The sequence below is a fragment of the Aythya marila genome, assembly GCF_965140915.1.
Source record: "Aythya marila genome assembly, chromosome: 2".
Taxonomy (NCBI): Eukaryota; Metazoa; Chordata; class Aves; order Anseriformes; family Anatidae; genus Aythya; species Aythya marila.
Genome location: NC_139043.1, coordinates 81,892,893 through 81,908,376, shown reverse-complemented (window position 1 = coordinate 81,908,376; position 15,484 = coordinate 81,892,893). Strand labels below are relative to the sequence as shown.

General features: G+C 44.6%; 1 protein-coding gene across 4 annotated transcripts in view; it reads left to right on the top strand.

Moving 5' to 3' along the window:
• SLC22A23 (solute carrier family 22 member 23) overlaps positions 1 to 15,484 on the top strand; it is a gene marked incomplete at its 3' end in the record, with an annotated part of 92,790 nt that overhangs the window by 18,950 nt on the left and 58,356 nt on the right. For all 4 annotated transcript variants that reach the window (XM_082754019.1, XM_082754020.1, XM_082754022.1 and 1 more), the window contains exon 3: positions 1,921 to 2,075. In XM_082754019.1, coding sequence (XP_082610145.1) covers positions 1,921 to 2,075 — 155 coding nt within the window. The remainder of the gene's footprint in view (positions 1 to 1,920; positions 2,076 to 15,484) is intronic.

Below are 15,484 nucleotides of genomic sequence, written 5' to 3'. Positions count from 1 at the left end.
GCAGTTTTTGTGTTCAAGGTTTGGTATGAGGTAATTCCCCTCCGTGTCCAAGTGCTGTGCACCCTATAAATACACCATGTGAAGCCCAGGCAGTGGTAGCTACCTCAGTGTCCAGCATGTTCCTGGCACGTTGCGTATCACTGAGGAAATAACGCTGTGTTCCCACCTCGAGTGGTGCAGCGAGCAAGGCTCATCCCCTACGGGCTGGGTTTGTGAGGAACCTTCTGCCCTGACCTCGCTGCCTCCAGCTTGCCACTTAGTACTTGCTGTTTTAAAAACACCCAGTGCTTGATGCCAACAAGCTGAGTCTTGGGTAGGTGCCCCACAGCTGATGCTGCCGCTGGAAAAACATGTCCTCATCCAAAGGATCCCCCAGCATCATCATCTGAGGTGTGACTTTAAAATCTGTAGGTGATGATGCACATACCGGTGTGGTTTTCCAGTTTTTCCAAAAGCATCAAAAATGATGTCTCCTTTCCAGCCCTTTGCCTCCTAATTCATTGTTCCTATTCCATTTTAAGTGAAGCAAAATCCAAATTGTTAATTGTGAATGCCTATATATATAATGCATTTTACAGCTGCTGGTGACAGTCTGCTGAAATAATTGAATAGAAATGCTGCGGTATGTGAAACTGGATTAGGTTGTGAGGTTTAAATTTTCTTTATTGTGCTGACATTCAACCTGATGTCTGGCTTGCAGCTGACAGACTGCTTTGAATAGGTCTGTGAAAGCTGCCTACGAAAAGCAAGTTCATATATTCTTTGTGGAAGTGGCATATGGAGCTGGCTGAAAGGAATCCTCGGTTCCACTGGAAATCTTGTGGGAGTTGACAAGTTGAAAAATTTTGGAAATCTCCACATAACGATCCAATTCTTGCTTAAAAATAGCAGCGTGCTCTGGTGCTTCAGATCATCTGTGTTGCACAGGAAGAGGAGGGGGGGGAAAAGGGGAATGACAAACACGGAGCATGTGAGATATGCAAAAGCCTCATATTCCTTTTACATAAGAGCCCAACTGTGCAGCAGGTGCCCCGCGTTCAGGGGCACTGTAATTCCTCTTCTCATCGATGCCACCCCAGCACGTGCAGCTGTGGCTTGCAGCTGAAAATCCTTCCTGCTAAGGAGGGCTGCAAATCCTCATGCCCACGCTGCCACTGGTGGGTGCAGTGCATTTTTTATTCTTCTTGTTGTTTTTCTCCTCCAGTCGGGCTCATTTTGTGGGTCTCTACAGCTGCTGTGGGGATCTGAGGGGAATGCACTGCTTTCCTACAAGCATTGCTGTCAGCTCTGTGAGGCTCAGGGAAGTGGCACAAACCCTGTTTTAAACTTTGTCCCTGTTTGTTAGGCTTGTCCTTAATAACAAGGCAAAAAAAAGTTGTTTTTTTTTGAGCGTGCTCCTCTTGCAGATCAGGCTGGTAAGCACATGTCTATTGGGTAGAGGAGACCTCTGCAGTAAGCTCTGTGGCTGTAGGCTGTGAAGAAATAATAATATAGCGTATCATTTAACATATAATGTCATATACCCATCTCTGCTGCTACAGAAGGCTCTGAGAAGTTGTTTTTAATCTTCAAGATACTTGTTTGTGGTCCTGCTGTAGTTCTTAGACAAGTCCTTGTTCACCGTTGGTGTTTTGCAGTTGATGTCAAGCAGTAATAGAAATTGATGCTAAACAGTAATAAATCATACGCTGGCCCTGCATAATCCCACCTGAAATGAACTTGTCAATGCAAAGCTGAGTGAGGAATTAAGTGATTTTTAATTTAAAATTAAATAAATAAATAAAAATGGAACAAGCTTTAAAAATGGGTAGCAATATTTGGAAGGGATTGCATGACTCGTGCCCCTCTTTGTAATGCTGGAGCGTTGTGTCTGTCCTGGCTTTTAACACCGTTTCTCCCTACTTCCTTCCTTATTTTTAGGGTAGGTCGACGGCCCGTACTGCTCTTCTCTGTCATATTCATTTTGATATTTGGACTGACTGTGGCACTCTCAGTGAACGTGACAATGTTCAGCACACTCAGGTTTTTTGAGGGGTTTTGCCTGGCTGGAATAGTCCTCTCCCTGTACGCACTGCGTGAGTATGCCTTCATCACCCATCCCAATGTGTATTTACTGAGTATGTTGCTTGCTGTTCCGGGGCTTCCTGCTTTCCTCCAAGCAAACAAAAGAAGAATTGTTTGCACTGAGAAAACTTTAGCCTGAGTTTCAGTGACCAAGTAGGGATTTTTGCAGCTATCTCTTGCTACAGAGCAGTCTGTGAAGCAGTTTGAGGGCCTGTTTAAAAGAAAATTATAAAGTGTGGGGGGTATTGTTTGCTGTTACGTAAACCTAGAAATCATCTGTGTCATGGCTCTAACGGTTGTGGATTTCGCTATGCAGTACTGAGCTCAGTAGGAAACTCCCTGCTTTCCCTGTCTCTAGCTGTACGTATTCTGGCACTGTTTCAGAAATTTTCCTGTTAACTGAGGCCAAGAAGCCCCTTGTCCCTGTGTTTGATCATAAAGTACATCAAAAATACACGAGAAGAGAAGGCTGAAGTCATTTTATCAAGGCTTCTTGTTTCTTTGTTGTTCTTTTTTTGATTGTTTCAAGGTGGGGGGGGGGGGGGTGAGGGGGGAACAACCGAGAGAAACTTGAAGGAAATCTTACGAGAAATGTCTTTGTGATCATAGTATTTTGGGGGAGATGCCTGGTAAACTTGTCGCCAAAACATTTGGAAGCCCTTTCTGGAGGCCTTGCCCTCAGGGGGTCCATGTGCAGTGCCACCAGCCCTGCCTGTGTCACTTGGATGGGCTCCAGGGAGCTCTGTCTGCTCGCACTTCCTTTGCTGTTTGTGATTAACAGGTAGCTGAGGAAAATACAACATTTCCCCCTTTTTATTACGGCTCTGGAGAAGTATTACCTAAATATATCCTGGGACTTGCTGTACAGATCTTCATAAAATTTTATTCACTTCCTACTGTATCTGGTATCTAGCCCATCAGGATTTAGCACTGTATCCTTACTCTGCATGGAGTGCTTTCTACTATTAAGCTCTTGTGGAGCTTAATATTTGTATTTGTTTTGGTTTTAGACTGCTCAGAGGGGAAAGCAGCCTGACTAGAATACACAAGGGCTTGCTCTGTATTGTGCTTCTTCATAGTAGATAGGCTTACTTTTTTTCTTCCCCTTCCTTGTCTTTGGTCATGTAACCTCTAGCAAGAATTTTTCATCAAAAAGTAAGACTACTACTGAAGACACATCTTTTTTTTTTTTTTTTTCTTCTCCTTTTATTATTTTTTTCCCCATTGTAGAAAATGGTAGAGAAACTTGCTTATCCATTTCACTTAGTGGCCCTAGAGATCTTAGTAGAGTGGAAGAAACTGAAGCAGAGCAGGTTGTTGTTGAAGCAGAACTAGCATCAAACCTCCTCCCTGCTGGCCTGCTGCACAGTCAACTCTAAATGCTGATCATGGTCTGGGCCATGAAGAAAGATCTTCCCCTGCTAGGGCAGCCATTACGTGTGGATATTCAGCAGGAGCTTAAACTAGTTGGGATTTTCCACTGCCCAATGGAGTATGTCCTGGTTGGTTGGTCAGTTGCTTGTTTTTTCTTGTTATTTTTAAGGCATCTAAGCAAAAGTTTCGTTGTGGACTTTTGTAGACCTGAGAGAGAGTGCATGTGTCACTGAAGAGCAGCCCAACAGTAGTTTGCCAGCCTAGGCTTTTGTTCAGCAAACAGGAGATGCTGGTTAGTCCATGCTCTGCTTCATTCAGATCAAGGACTTGAATCTGATTTCCCCCGCGTAATTGAAATGTTTGCTGTATCTGTTGCATGTGTGTATCCACTGCAAGCAGGCATCTGTCTGCATAGGCAACGTTCGAATAGAGCTAGTAGGTGTTAGGAGAGATGTGTGAAATTAGCTGCGGCATGAACATCAGTGCAATTTTATAGAAGTGAGAAAAAAATATCTCCCTGCACCCCTGGGAGATCTTCTGGCTAGGGAGGTGAGGGGAGTGGGAATTTCTGTATTAAATATTATCATTAAAAAAATAAGAAGTGTTGTCATCTTGGTGTAGAGTAATGGGAAAGAATTAATCCCTAGAGCCTTAAGAGAATGGGAGGAACATGATTTTTTGTTGTTTTTGTTACTTTTTCTTTGGTTTTCTTTTCTACTCATTAGTAGGCATAATTTGTTAGGCTTTCTCTGAATTTTGGATTATTTTTTTCTGTTTCTGCCAGAGCCTATACCGCTCTATTGCACTCCTCTGTGGAGTCATCTTCTATTTCATGGCCCCTATTTCCTTGCTGTTAATGGTCTTGATTTCTTCCACCGGAGCTTCGTGTCCCCAGAATTCCCACTTGGCTGCCCCAAGCAGAACAATAGAAAATGGAAAGTTTGATCGGCTAGAAAGAGCCATTAGCTGAAGTTTTCAAAGCTACTGCACGGAATCAAACTGTATAGGCCTGTATAGCCTGCAAAGGTAATAAGCCTGCCACAGGGATCCTCTTACACTCTGTCAGGCTTGCTAGTTATGCTTGGATTTATGGCCTGCCTCACGGAAATTGTAAATAACCGTCCTGGATGCTTTGGGAGTGGGAATAGCACCAAAGTGCTGCCTTTAAAACGCAGAGCTGCTGAGCTTGAGTTGCCCTCACTGCTCACACCACGCTCTTTTCAACAGCCTAACGTGGTTTTCCTACAGGTTTGTGCCAGCATGCAGGGTGAGCCTTGAGATAAGCATTGCTTTTGGTGCCTCTCTGCAGGCTGGTTTCAGGGTTGCCATGAGCTGGCTTCTTGTGGAGGCTGTAGCGAGGAGGTTGTTGGCCTTTTTTCTCAGGCAACAAGTGATGGGACACGAGGAAATGGCCTCAAGCTGTGCAGTGGGAGGTTTAGGTTGGGTATGAGGAAGAATTTCTTCATGGAGAGAGTGGTCAGGCACCCAAGGAGATGTTAGCATCCCCATCCATGGAGGTATTTAAGAGACGAGTGGATGGGATACTTAGGGATATGGTTTAGTGGTGGACTTGGTAGTGTTAAGTGATGGTTGGACTTGACGACCTTAAGGGTTTTCTCCAACCTAAATGATTCTGTGACTCTGTACAGAGAGCTGGAGCTGCCTGGGACTTTGCTAAAGGAACCACTTTTGATGCTGATTCATTAAGCTGAAAAGTTTTTCTGCAGTTGTTTTAGTTTTGGCAAAAGCTTTTGCTGGAGAGGTTTTTCGGGTACAACTGGTGAACTTGCAGGAAGAGCCAGGCTTTGCAGAGGTGGTGGCACTTGCTACGAAGGGGGAAGCAGAGGGGAAACAAACCTGGGAACCTCTTCCTGGTGCTGTGGTCATTGAATCCTCTCTTTGAGAGAAGGAAAGGGAGGTGCTCTTTTTCCTGAGCAGTGCCACGTGTGCCTGAGTAATGCCTCAGCAGGCACCTGGGAGTTTTTACAGCAGGTAAAGGAGCACCGCTTCCTGTGAACAGCCCCGCTCGCTGGCCACAAGCCCTGTGGGACAAAGTACGCCCGGCAGATGTGGAAATTGCTGCCCTGGCCAGATGCTGCGCCTTCCCTCGGGCTGGATTTCACAACCCGGTGGGGCTGCAAGCAGGAATTCCCCCCACCCACGCTGCTCCAGTGCTGCCTCCGAGGCCGTGCTGGTGTCAGCATTAGTCTGGGAAGCCGTCCCCGTGGGGGACAAAGGGTGCTGCTGTCAGCAGGATACACCCTCTGGTCTCATCTCCCCTGCCTTGGGCTGGGTTCCTGCTGTCCCTCGTGCCACCAGGGCCTGGGGGAGCAGGGCTTGTTTCCTGGAGCAGAGGCTGTGATGACGGCACAAGCCGCAGCGCGGGTTTGCATACAATCGCGGGCTGCTCAGCTGTTTCACGGGTGACTGGGCTGCAGATTAGGCTGCGAAATTGCAAAGTCTAGACTTGAATGGAGCAATAAATAGGCTCTGAGAATCGCTGCACGGAGAGGGAGACAGCAACTCAGGTTGGAGCGAGGAAGCAGGGGTGTCCCTCCAGCACGTAGCAGCAGGATGAGTTGGCGTGGTGTTTTCTCCCTTTCACTGCTAGAAGAAAAAAGGTAGGAATGCTGTGCAAAATAATAGCCTGTGTTTTGAAAGGCTGGAGAATTCTGGCAAAGGTTTCCAGACTGGTTAAGATGTCCAGCTGTGATGTATCTTTCTCGTTTCTAGCTAGGTCGACCTAACCTGTTACTCCTGTAAATTACACAGGCACTGACCTGAGAGAGGCTCAATGTGATTTCTTAAGCCTTTTTTTTAAATGTTTATTCTGTAAAGCTAGAGCAGCATGCTATAGAAAGCTTTCTAAAGCTGAAGGAAGCCTAGGGACGTTGGATTGTGGTAATGTCAGATTTGTAAAATAAATTTGCATCTAATGAGCTGTCAGACAGTGAGAGTTGCCTTCTTTCTTTTTTCTTTTTTCTTTTTCTTTTTTCTTTTTTTCCCACCTCCTCCCACCCAGAAGCATATAGGCACAGGTATCCTGGAGCATCCCAGGTGTGCAGCCCCCATGTCCCTTGGAGTTAGAGTGGTGTAAGCAGTGGAGTTGCTCCATTTTATTCTCCAGTTTCCTCTCCGGAGTCTTCAGCTGTCGACGTGGCCTTGGCCAGGCAAGGCAGGTGAAATCCTGCAATCCGCACGCTCCGAGTCTGTTTGGTGCAACCTGAACCAGCCAAATAAATAACGCTGTAATGCCTTCCTCAAATCAGAGGACGTGGAAGGCATCTGACTGCGTTCAAGTGCCTTGACATGTGCTTTCGTTCCGCAGTAACACGCAGTTCTCTCTGCTGACACTTGGGTGACAAGATCAAGGTTGTTAAGCCACCTACCTTCTGTTTATGTAACCAGCCTTCTGCTCTGAGTCATCCCATGCAGGTCCGGGAGGAGGGATCACAGACAGATCAAGCGCACGAAAATCTTTCTGAATCCCTCCAAAGTGGCCATTAATTGCTAAATCACACAATCTCAGGTATGGGGCTCTTTGTCTGAAGAACAGCTAGGGATTGTGCTGATACGAGGTGGGATGCGAGTTTCTGGAAAGCGCAGCTCTCTGTTTTTACTAGCTTTGTGCAAGAACTGTTAAATAAAACAACGTGAAGGTGGAACACTACAGCTGCTCAAAAAAAGGTCTGTGCATGCCTTTTATCGAATGCCTGGGGGGTTCATTTATGCAGGAGTGGAAAAGGTTGCTAGAACTGCAGCACTCCCCGTATAAATATCTTCCTTGCTTCCTCCCACGTTGATCCTACCGAAGGAAGCAAACTGTGACTCTTCATGTAATTTGTTGGCTTCCATTTCTCCACATTTCCTTCCCTTTTTCTCCTGGTCAGAGCTCTTCTAGAGACACGGTGTCTGCCCTTGGAGCACTGGCTGGCATGTTTATTTTAACCCCTACAGACTGTTTTCCAGGGCAGAGGTGCCCTTGGAGCGTTGTGAATATGTTGTCCCAGATCACGGAAAAAAGCCATGCAATTTGAGGCAGCCAATTTGAAATAAATTTGTGCAGCCTTCAAGTATGCCGAAGGGGAATAAAACCAGAATCTTTCTAAAGCTCCTTGGGAGGTTAGAAGGTGTTCAGTTAATGCAGAGATTGCAACAGGATCTGATTTTAATCATTTTTTCCATTTCAGTTGCTGAAAATCCTGCATGTTGTCAGTGTGACCAAAAAGCCCAAGGAATTAATTTTTATTTGAGGTACTTCTTGTATGATTGGTCAACTGGGAATGCAATTAAGATGCAACGCAGCTGTTAAAATACTTGTGATGATGGCAATCAGATGAGATTAGAGCACACTTGCGATTTCCCCAGCTCAAAATACAGCTTACATTTACAGTGTAAAGCGTGTCTGCCTTTTAATTGTTCCAAACCAGCTCCAGCAGTTGGGTGTGCTCTCTTTGAGAAATCCTCCCTTCTGTCATGCAAAGGCTTGGAACTGTAACTTTTTGTGCTTGTAATGACAGTTCTAGGGATTATTTTTTTTTCTTTTTATTGTTTAATTTGAGTAATGGCACGTTGACTTAGAGCTGCGCCAGAGGGATGATCTTGCTGCCACTGGAAGAAAATGGAATCGTGCAACCATAGATTTAGACTAAGAGAGAGGGGGTGTTTAGGATGGATATATAGTTACATCCAGAAAGTTGCCTTTTATTTGTAGCTCTCTTACTCAGCTGAAGTGGTGTTAAAGTGCCAATTGTTAACATGTCTGTTGCCACCTGCCTTTTCTTGGCGGTGTCAGGCAGCTGCTAAAGGGCTTTTCCGTGCTGCATTGATTGAAGCTACTGGTGTAAGCTACAGAGGGTTGGTGGTAACAAAAGCTTCTGATGCTGCATGTGTGTGTGTCTGTGCAAGCCCTGTCCAAGGAGGCTGCCACAACCATCCAGCCATGGGTCCTGCATTGTGCAGAGCCCTGCTGCAGCTCTGCAGCCCCTGGAGAGCCAGGCTCAGCTGGCAGGAGGAGAGCTCTTCCACCGAGCTCTGAGCACTGCCTGGGCTCCAGCTGCTCTGCTTGTGTCGGTTGGTACACTGCAATGTCCAGTTGCAGAGGGTTGGTAGCTCAGTGATACTGCTGCATGTCCGATGTTGTTGTGGCTTTGTGGTTAGTCCTGTCCTTCTGTGATCTGAGAAGTTATGTTTCCTCTCTGGGAAATGCAAGTGGATCACAGACAGGGATATGAAAGTTTTGTCAGCCGTGATTTGTATTTATTTATTCTTTTTCCTGGCAGGAAACTGAATCTGCTACAGAGAGCATCTCTTGCTGAAGCCATGCGTATTCTGCTAAGGCTGTTAACTCACCGAGTTTTAGCTCTCCCATTCCCTCGGCTGAGACCGGTGTCCTTGCACCCTGCAGACTTGTAAACTGGCAGAGTTAGTGCTGGAAATGAGACGGCAGCAACCAGCTCAGGAGCTGCCCTTGAGGCAGTCAGCGTACAGGCTTGTTTTTTTTTTTTTCCTCAGCTGCTTCTTGCAGTGAGGCATAGGCATGTGCACATTCCTCAGCTACTTTCTCCTGCAAAAGGAGGAACTCATAGGTTCACAAATCACCTGTGAATGAATGAGTAGTGCTTCGCTTCCCTTTCCTGCCTGTTCTTACAGACTTGGCAAGCCAAATTGCAGTGGCAATGGGATGTGCACAGAGGGAAAAACACATGTATGCGGAAGGTGGATTTAAAAGTTACCTGCAGTGACTTGAATATTGAAGTCCAGCAACAAATGTCAGCACACAAATTCAAATAAATATTTATGTACTTTTCAAGAGGAACCATGATTTAACAAGGCTAGCCAAATTTCCATCCCCAGCCATGTAGACATGACTCCTATCTTCTCACTTACGAATAACATGACCCTGTGGGATTTTTTACTAGTTCGACTTAATTAAATTTCACTCAAAGCATGAAAATTGTAGGCAGCGTTCACTGTGGTATTTCTAAAAATGCATATTATTTAGTCAGGTATAAAAAAAACGTAGGTTTTTGTTTTAATTCTTGGTTTTATTTGTATGATTAAATTCTGCAGGCTAGCAACACAATATACCAATGCTCGTATCACTCGCTTTTATTTTTTAAAGACAACTACTCAGTGTTGCACTGCAGTGAATTTATTTATAAATTACATGCTGCAATTACTGATGGACCTGTAAATACAAGCTATGATTTTGTCTTTCGAGAACATCTGGTCCCTTCTTAAATGAATGGTACATACAGTTGTGTGTTTTTTAGAGATAAGTTTCGGCACAAGTGCTTGTTATTAGCTTGAAAACTTGTTTGCTCACATTCCTTGAATTCTGGTTATGGTATGAATTGAGAGGCAAAATCGGTTTGCTGGAATCTGATGAGTGATGCACAAATCTCTGCAAGCGCACCTTCAGTTTCACATACCTGAACTGTATGCCCCGTCTAGGCACCCGGTATGGAATCTCTGAGACATGGGTAATCTTGAGCTTAGTCTTAGTTGGGTGATACAAAGCAGGTGGTCTCATGGAGAAAGGGAGTGTTTGAAGAAGGTGACTTGGCTTGGGAATGTGTCCGTCTCCTTTTGAAGGGTTTCTGTGCTGAACTGAGGGAGGGAACATGGTCCTGTGTTTGCTTCAGAAGTTCTGGACCTGCATTCCCCAGCCTCTGCAGGTGATATCCCCATCTTCTTGGTCCCCAGCACCTCTGTCCAGCTTGTGTTTGCAGGAATTCAGAGCAGATAAACTATAAGCCCCAGTCCTCTCCTGCATAGTCAGGCACTGGAGTGCAAATACATCTCCATTAGTGGCTTACCTCATATAATCAATATGTTTGGTTATGGATGTGTATTTCATTCTGGTGCTGTGTAGCATCTGAGGAGGGCAGTCACTGGCACAAGCAGCAGCGGAGCGCAGGGTTTGTGCATGCCCTCGCGGCCGAGGGCCTTGGTGTCGTGGAAGAAGGCAAACTCTGAGTGCTGTGATTAACGATCATCTGTTAGAAATGCAGGCTGGGAGACCTGCGTGCCCCAGCACTGAGGCACGGGTAAGTTGCTTTGTGTGTTGTTTGCTGTCTGAACATCCAGACCAATTGTGCGCAGAAAGGAGGAGGGTGTTTTCTCTGCGAGGCAGTCAGTTCACTAGATGCCTAAGCTCATGGACCAGGGATCGTTAGTTAAAATAAACAGATTAATAAATCCCTTGAGTTTCCTGTTTGATGGGAAGCTGCTGTCCAGAAGGAGCACAGCACTTGGCAAGGGCCTCTTGAAGTCACGAGGCTGCTTGCACCCAGGTTTCAGCGCTGTGCTGGCAGGCAGCGTTGCCATCTCCTGGGTATGCAGCCATTCATCCTCAGAGCATTTCGTTTGCAGCTTTATAAGCAAAGGCAGAAGGAAGAAAAACAACAAAAATATCCAGGAAGCAAAAGCAATTGGGTTGGGGGGAGAGGAAAGCAATATATGAGAAGAGGGTTTTTTTTATTATGGACTGACAGCAAGGAGGAAAAGCAAGAGCAATTTAAAAGGGCTGTATAATGGTGGAAGTAGCTTGTATGTTGAAATTGCAACCAGCATTCGTAATAAAATCCCATTTTGGTTTCCTTTATAGCTCTGGCTTTGGAAAAGGGGGTTATGTCTGGAACTTGACTGACTTGTTTTTCGAGACAAAACCAAATCTGTGTTTCTAGGAAGCTGGAAGAAAATTAATTAAAGAGCCTTTGATTTATAGACCCATTAAAATTAACTCTGCTTTGAAAGTCAAAGAAATAAATAAAGCTGCCAGTGTTAGTCATCTGTTGGAAAAAATGGCTTCTCATGTATATGTACGGTAGAGAAACCCAATTACTGCACTTGAATGCGTTGGAATTTGGACAGGGGAAGCTTTGATTATATGAACCTTAACTCTGGCCATGTTAATCTTTTCAGATGTCAATGTGAGTTCAGAGTTGTGAATCAGCCTGAAGCATTGTCCCATCCTTGCTTACTTTCTTGTTAGTGTCTGCGATATGTCTGAAGAAGAACACGAAGTTCAATTTGCATCTTGTAAACGTTTATCCTGATGGATTTGATTTTTCAAGGAGACAAACTTCACCCTTCTTGACTCAGTATTGCATTTCAATAAAATAAGTATACATGCAGCTGCTTTTCTTCCCTTCCTGACCTTTTAGTCTTCTTCTCTGGCTGAGGTTAGGTGCTTCTTGAGGGCCTGGGGACAGCGTGGAAGAGCAGCGAACAAGAATAGCCAACGCATGACCTGAAGAGGAAAACTAAAGTAAAAAGAATACATAGCACGTGCAGCAGCTGCTTCTTCTCTCTTCCTCTTGATAAGAGGGAATGTGACATACTTTTCTGCTCCCATCCAAGGAAGAGTAATAGCAACAATTACAGATTTTGTCTCCTAGCTATTTCAGAAACAAAAACACAGCCAGGCGAAGCTGTGTGTTGTGCTGGGCTCTGCAGATCTGGGTGGCACTGCCCTGCCGGGGCTGTACCCTGCTCGGATCCAGCCTTGGGGCTTTTAGTGCCTCGAGGGACTTGCATGGGACTAGTGCCTTTTCCTGCCAGGACAACTTTGTATGCAAAGTCTGTTCTGATGAAGAGGTGTCTATTTATTCATAGCGTTCATCCCTCCTTCTGGCCGTGGATATGTGACCTGCTTGCCTGGTGCCACTCAGCTGCACCACGGCTCTGCGTAAAGCAGATGCCATACTTAACAGAAGTGTTTTTTTCTGAGAAATAACCCACTTGCCTAACAAAGCGGGGGCTTTTTATATAGAAGATAGACAGATCTGCTTCCTGCTCTGGTTCCTGGAATTAACTAAAATATCAAAACAGCAAAATAACACAATGGGTTGAAGCTTTTACCATGCTTTTGGAGGGAGATGCAGATTCAGCCTGCTGTAGATGCAGTTTCATAGCTCTGACTGGTGGCTTGTAAATGAATTGATTTGCACACACTTATTGCAGAGACCTGAGGTCAGGAAATTCTCTTGGTGAAAGCAGCTTAGGCTGTTATAAGTCACTGTGAAGTTACAAGTCACCGTGCCTTTACTCAGCATGGGTCATTCTGGAACATGGGATTTAAAATGCCTTTCTTACAGGCTTTTTAGAGATTAGACTCTGTTTAATTGCAGCTTGGCAGAGACAGCAGGTTTAATGTGTTTAGAGACGTATGCCTCGGACAGGTTGATGTTTCCTCCCAAGATAGCTGTCTGCTTGCAGTAGTAGCAGATGGAAGTCCTTTCGTGTCTTCTGGGCACTGACTAATGTGCATTGGAAAAGGGTGGATAAACAGCAGAGAAAATGATTCCTAAAAAAAAATAATAATAGGGATCTTGTATGGCTTTGTTTAACTATATTTACTTCAGCGCTTGGAGTGAGGACGCTGGCTTTGGATTTATTTAAAACTTCTAAAACTCACTTGGAGAACCAAATATGATCAGGTCTTGGTTATGAGACTTCCAATTTTCTGGCTGGCTTTTCTTAGCAACATCCAAATTAGTGAATAAATAGAAGCCTCCAGTCTGACGATGACAACAAATAATCCGTGATTCATAGTCAAACATCCTGATCGTGGACTTGGCAGCCCTAAACCTTCAGGAGCAGAAATTCAGGCCATCAATCTGATGCTGCAATGCTGGAAAGCCCTAGTTTCTTTGAAAAGGTCACTTCATTGCTGTCCCTTTGGTTTTGCTTCAGTAAATTATACCCTCTAAGGAGAAGACTAGATTTTATTTTTGGTTTTGACGGTGGGGAGGGTGGGTGTTAGGGCTTGAAATGAGGGGCAGAGATAATGTTTGTGTCTTGTATAAAGATGCTGAAAGATGTTCTCTGCACTGAACTGACCAGCTCGTATGACCTTGGTCTTCTACCTTTGGTATTTGCAAAGCCTTTGGGATTGTCACAGTGTGTATTTTTTTGTTTGTTTCGCTTTTAGTTTATTTCTGTTTTTAATTAATTTTTGATCGCCACTTAAGTGGCTGCCTGACAGTGTCTGACTACAGTGTGTACATCTCTATTTTACACAATATCATACAGTATTTTAAAAGAAGGAAAACACAAAGGGAGGTTTCAGGAATCACTTATTTAGGCTTCATCTATATCTCCCATTTGTTTTGTTATAAACTGTACTGAAAAGAATGAGTTTCTCTTTTTCAGCACTAGAAGGGAATAGTGCTTATTCTTTGGAAAAGGCCAATGAGAAAGGTATGCTTCAAGAGTTGTTATAACACATTGAGGGAATTCACTAAGATTAATACAAAACCATATTTTTCGTGGTGATTCTGAACTATGAATATTGGTCTGCAAAATAGGCGTAATTCCAACTTCAAGTAATAGAATTTTAGTGGCTTAAATGTTAGCTGTTACTGTAACAAGGTTAAATGCTAAACCAAACAATCACTGTTTTCTGTGCTGCAGTGCAGTTATGCTTGTGCAACGTGTAATTGGTACAGAACAGTACTGCTGTACCTTTATACAATTTTAAGTCAAGCGTTTGGGGTAAAACGCATTAGATTGAATTCCACTAAAGATTTACACACTGGGTTGTTACGCATTTGAAAACCCTGCGTGTACAATCTGCCGTTACTTTCCCATTTGTTGTGTAAGCTGGTGTATCATCAGAAATCATTTTTTGCTGTTGACTGAGGAATTTTACAGGACTAAGCAGTGGCTGGCAAAGCCTTCCCATCCTGTCTGCACGTGGAGGGCAGTGGCACATTCTCCCCAGAAAGCTGCTCACCCCTGTTCAGAGGTGTTTCCAGCCTGGCACAGGACTGGGGCCAGCACAGCTGCTTCCCGTGCCTCTAATACCTGTTCCCCAGGGGACTGGTGTTTTCCTGGTGGCCCTTAAGGAAAGTTTTTACTGCACAAGAACTGTGCTGCAAGTACAATCCCAGCGAGATGCTGGTGTTCAGCAGTCGTGGATATAGTGTTCCCATTCCAGTCTGCGGTCACTGTGTGGGTGAGCTGTATTTGTGAGGCCAGAGGTAAGCGTCAGGGAAAGCGAGAATTGCAGGAAGGTGGATGAGGCTGATGGGCTGGCAAACTGCATCCTGGCCAGCGCTGTCTCATGAAACTGAGTCTGAAAACAGAGCGAAGGTGTGGCTCTGCATTACAGCCCTGGAACGGCACAGCAGGTTTCAGAAGTTTCTGCTACCTGTTCCCACGTCCTGAATTTTGCTGATTTAGCTGCTTCTATACTTGAAACCAGGTGTGTAAGGTGATAAGGCTTAAAAAAAACTCAAAAGCACCACTTGAAATATTATCCTCTGTATTTTAACAGATCTATCTTAGGATTTCTGTGTGGTTGCATCAGCGGTTGAGTTGGTGCAGCTGAGGGAGCCCCAGCCTTTCCCTCCCACATGTCTGTTGTCTGCATGCATTTGGAGTCAACTGAAGGTAAATGAGCTGCAGAGTGCACCTAAGGTGGAGTGAAATCAAAAGAAAAGAAGTCAAAGCATCGTGCTGTGAGGAAACAGCTACAATCTTTGGACCCTAGTAAAGGAAGTTAAAGAAGTGATGAGTGATGAATGGTGTGCGTGTGGGCTCTGGCTGAGCTGGCTGTTCTTGAAGGGAAAAGTCAGGGAGGGGAAGAAACTCTCAGCTCGCCTGTTTATGATGAAAACTCAAAGTCTTGTGGGTTTTTTTGTTTGTTTTCATCTGGAGTTCTGAAATATTAGCAGCAGACCTAGCCAAAAAAAAAAAAAAAAAAAAGGATATACAAGTGAGTGGACACAAACATGTTAAAGGTACCTGATAGAGCGCTAAATGGAAATCATGATATGACTTACAGGAGGGGAAGGCTGCCTACAAATATATGCACATTTCTTCTTCTGAAACTGCATTGTGTTGAGATGTAGACTTTCCACAGAAGATGCTTGACTTCCGTGGCATTTCCCTGTGCTGGGGAAATTGTAAATGTCTTGTTCTGAGTCAAATTTAATTTCTGCAGCCTCTAGAGATAATGTGGTGCTTTTGAATGCTATGTTTATTTTACTCCTCGTGCCTGGATTCCTGGATAGTGTATTTTCACTGCAGTCTT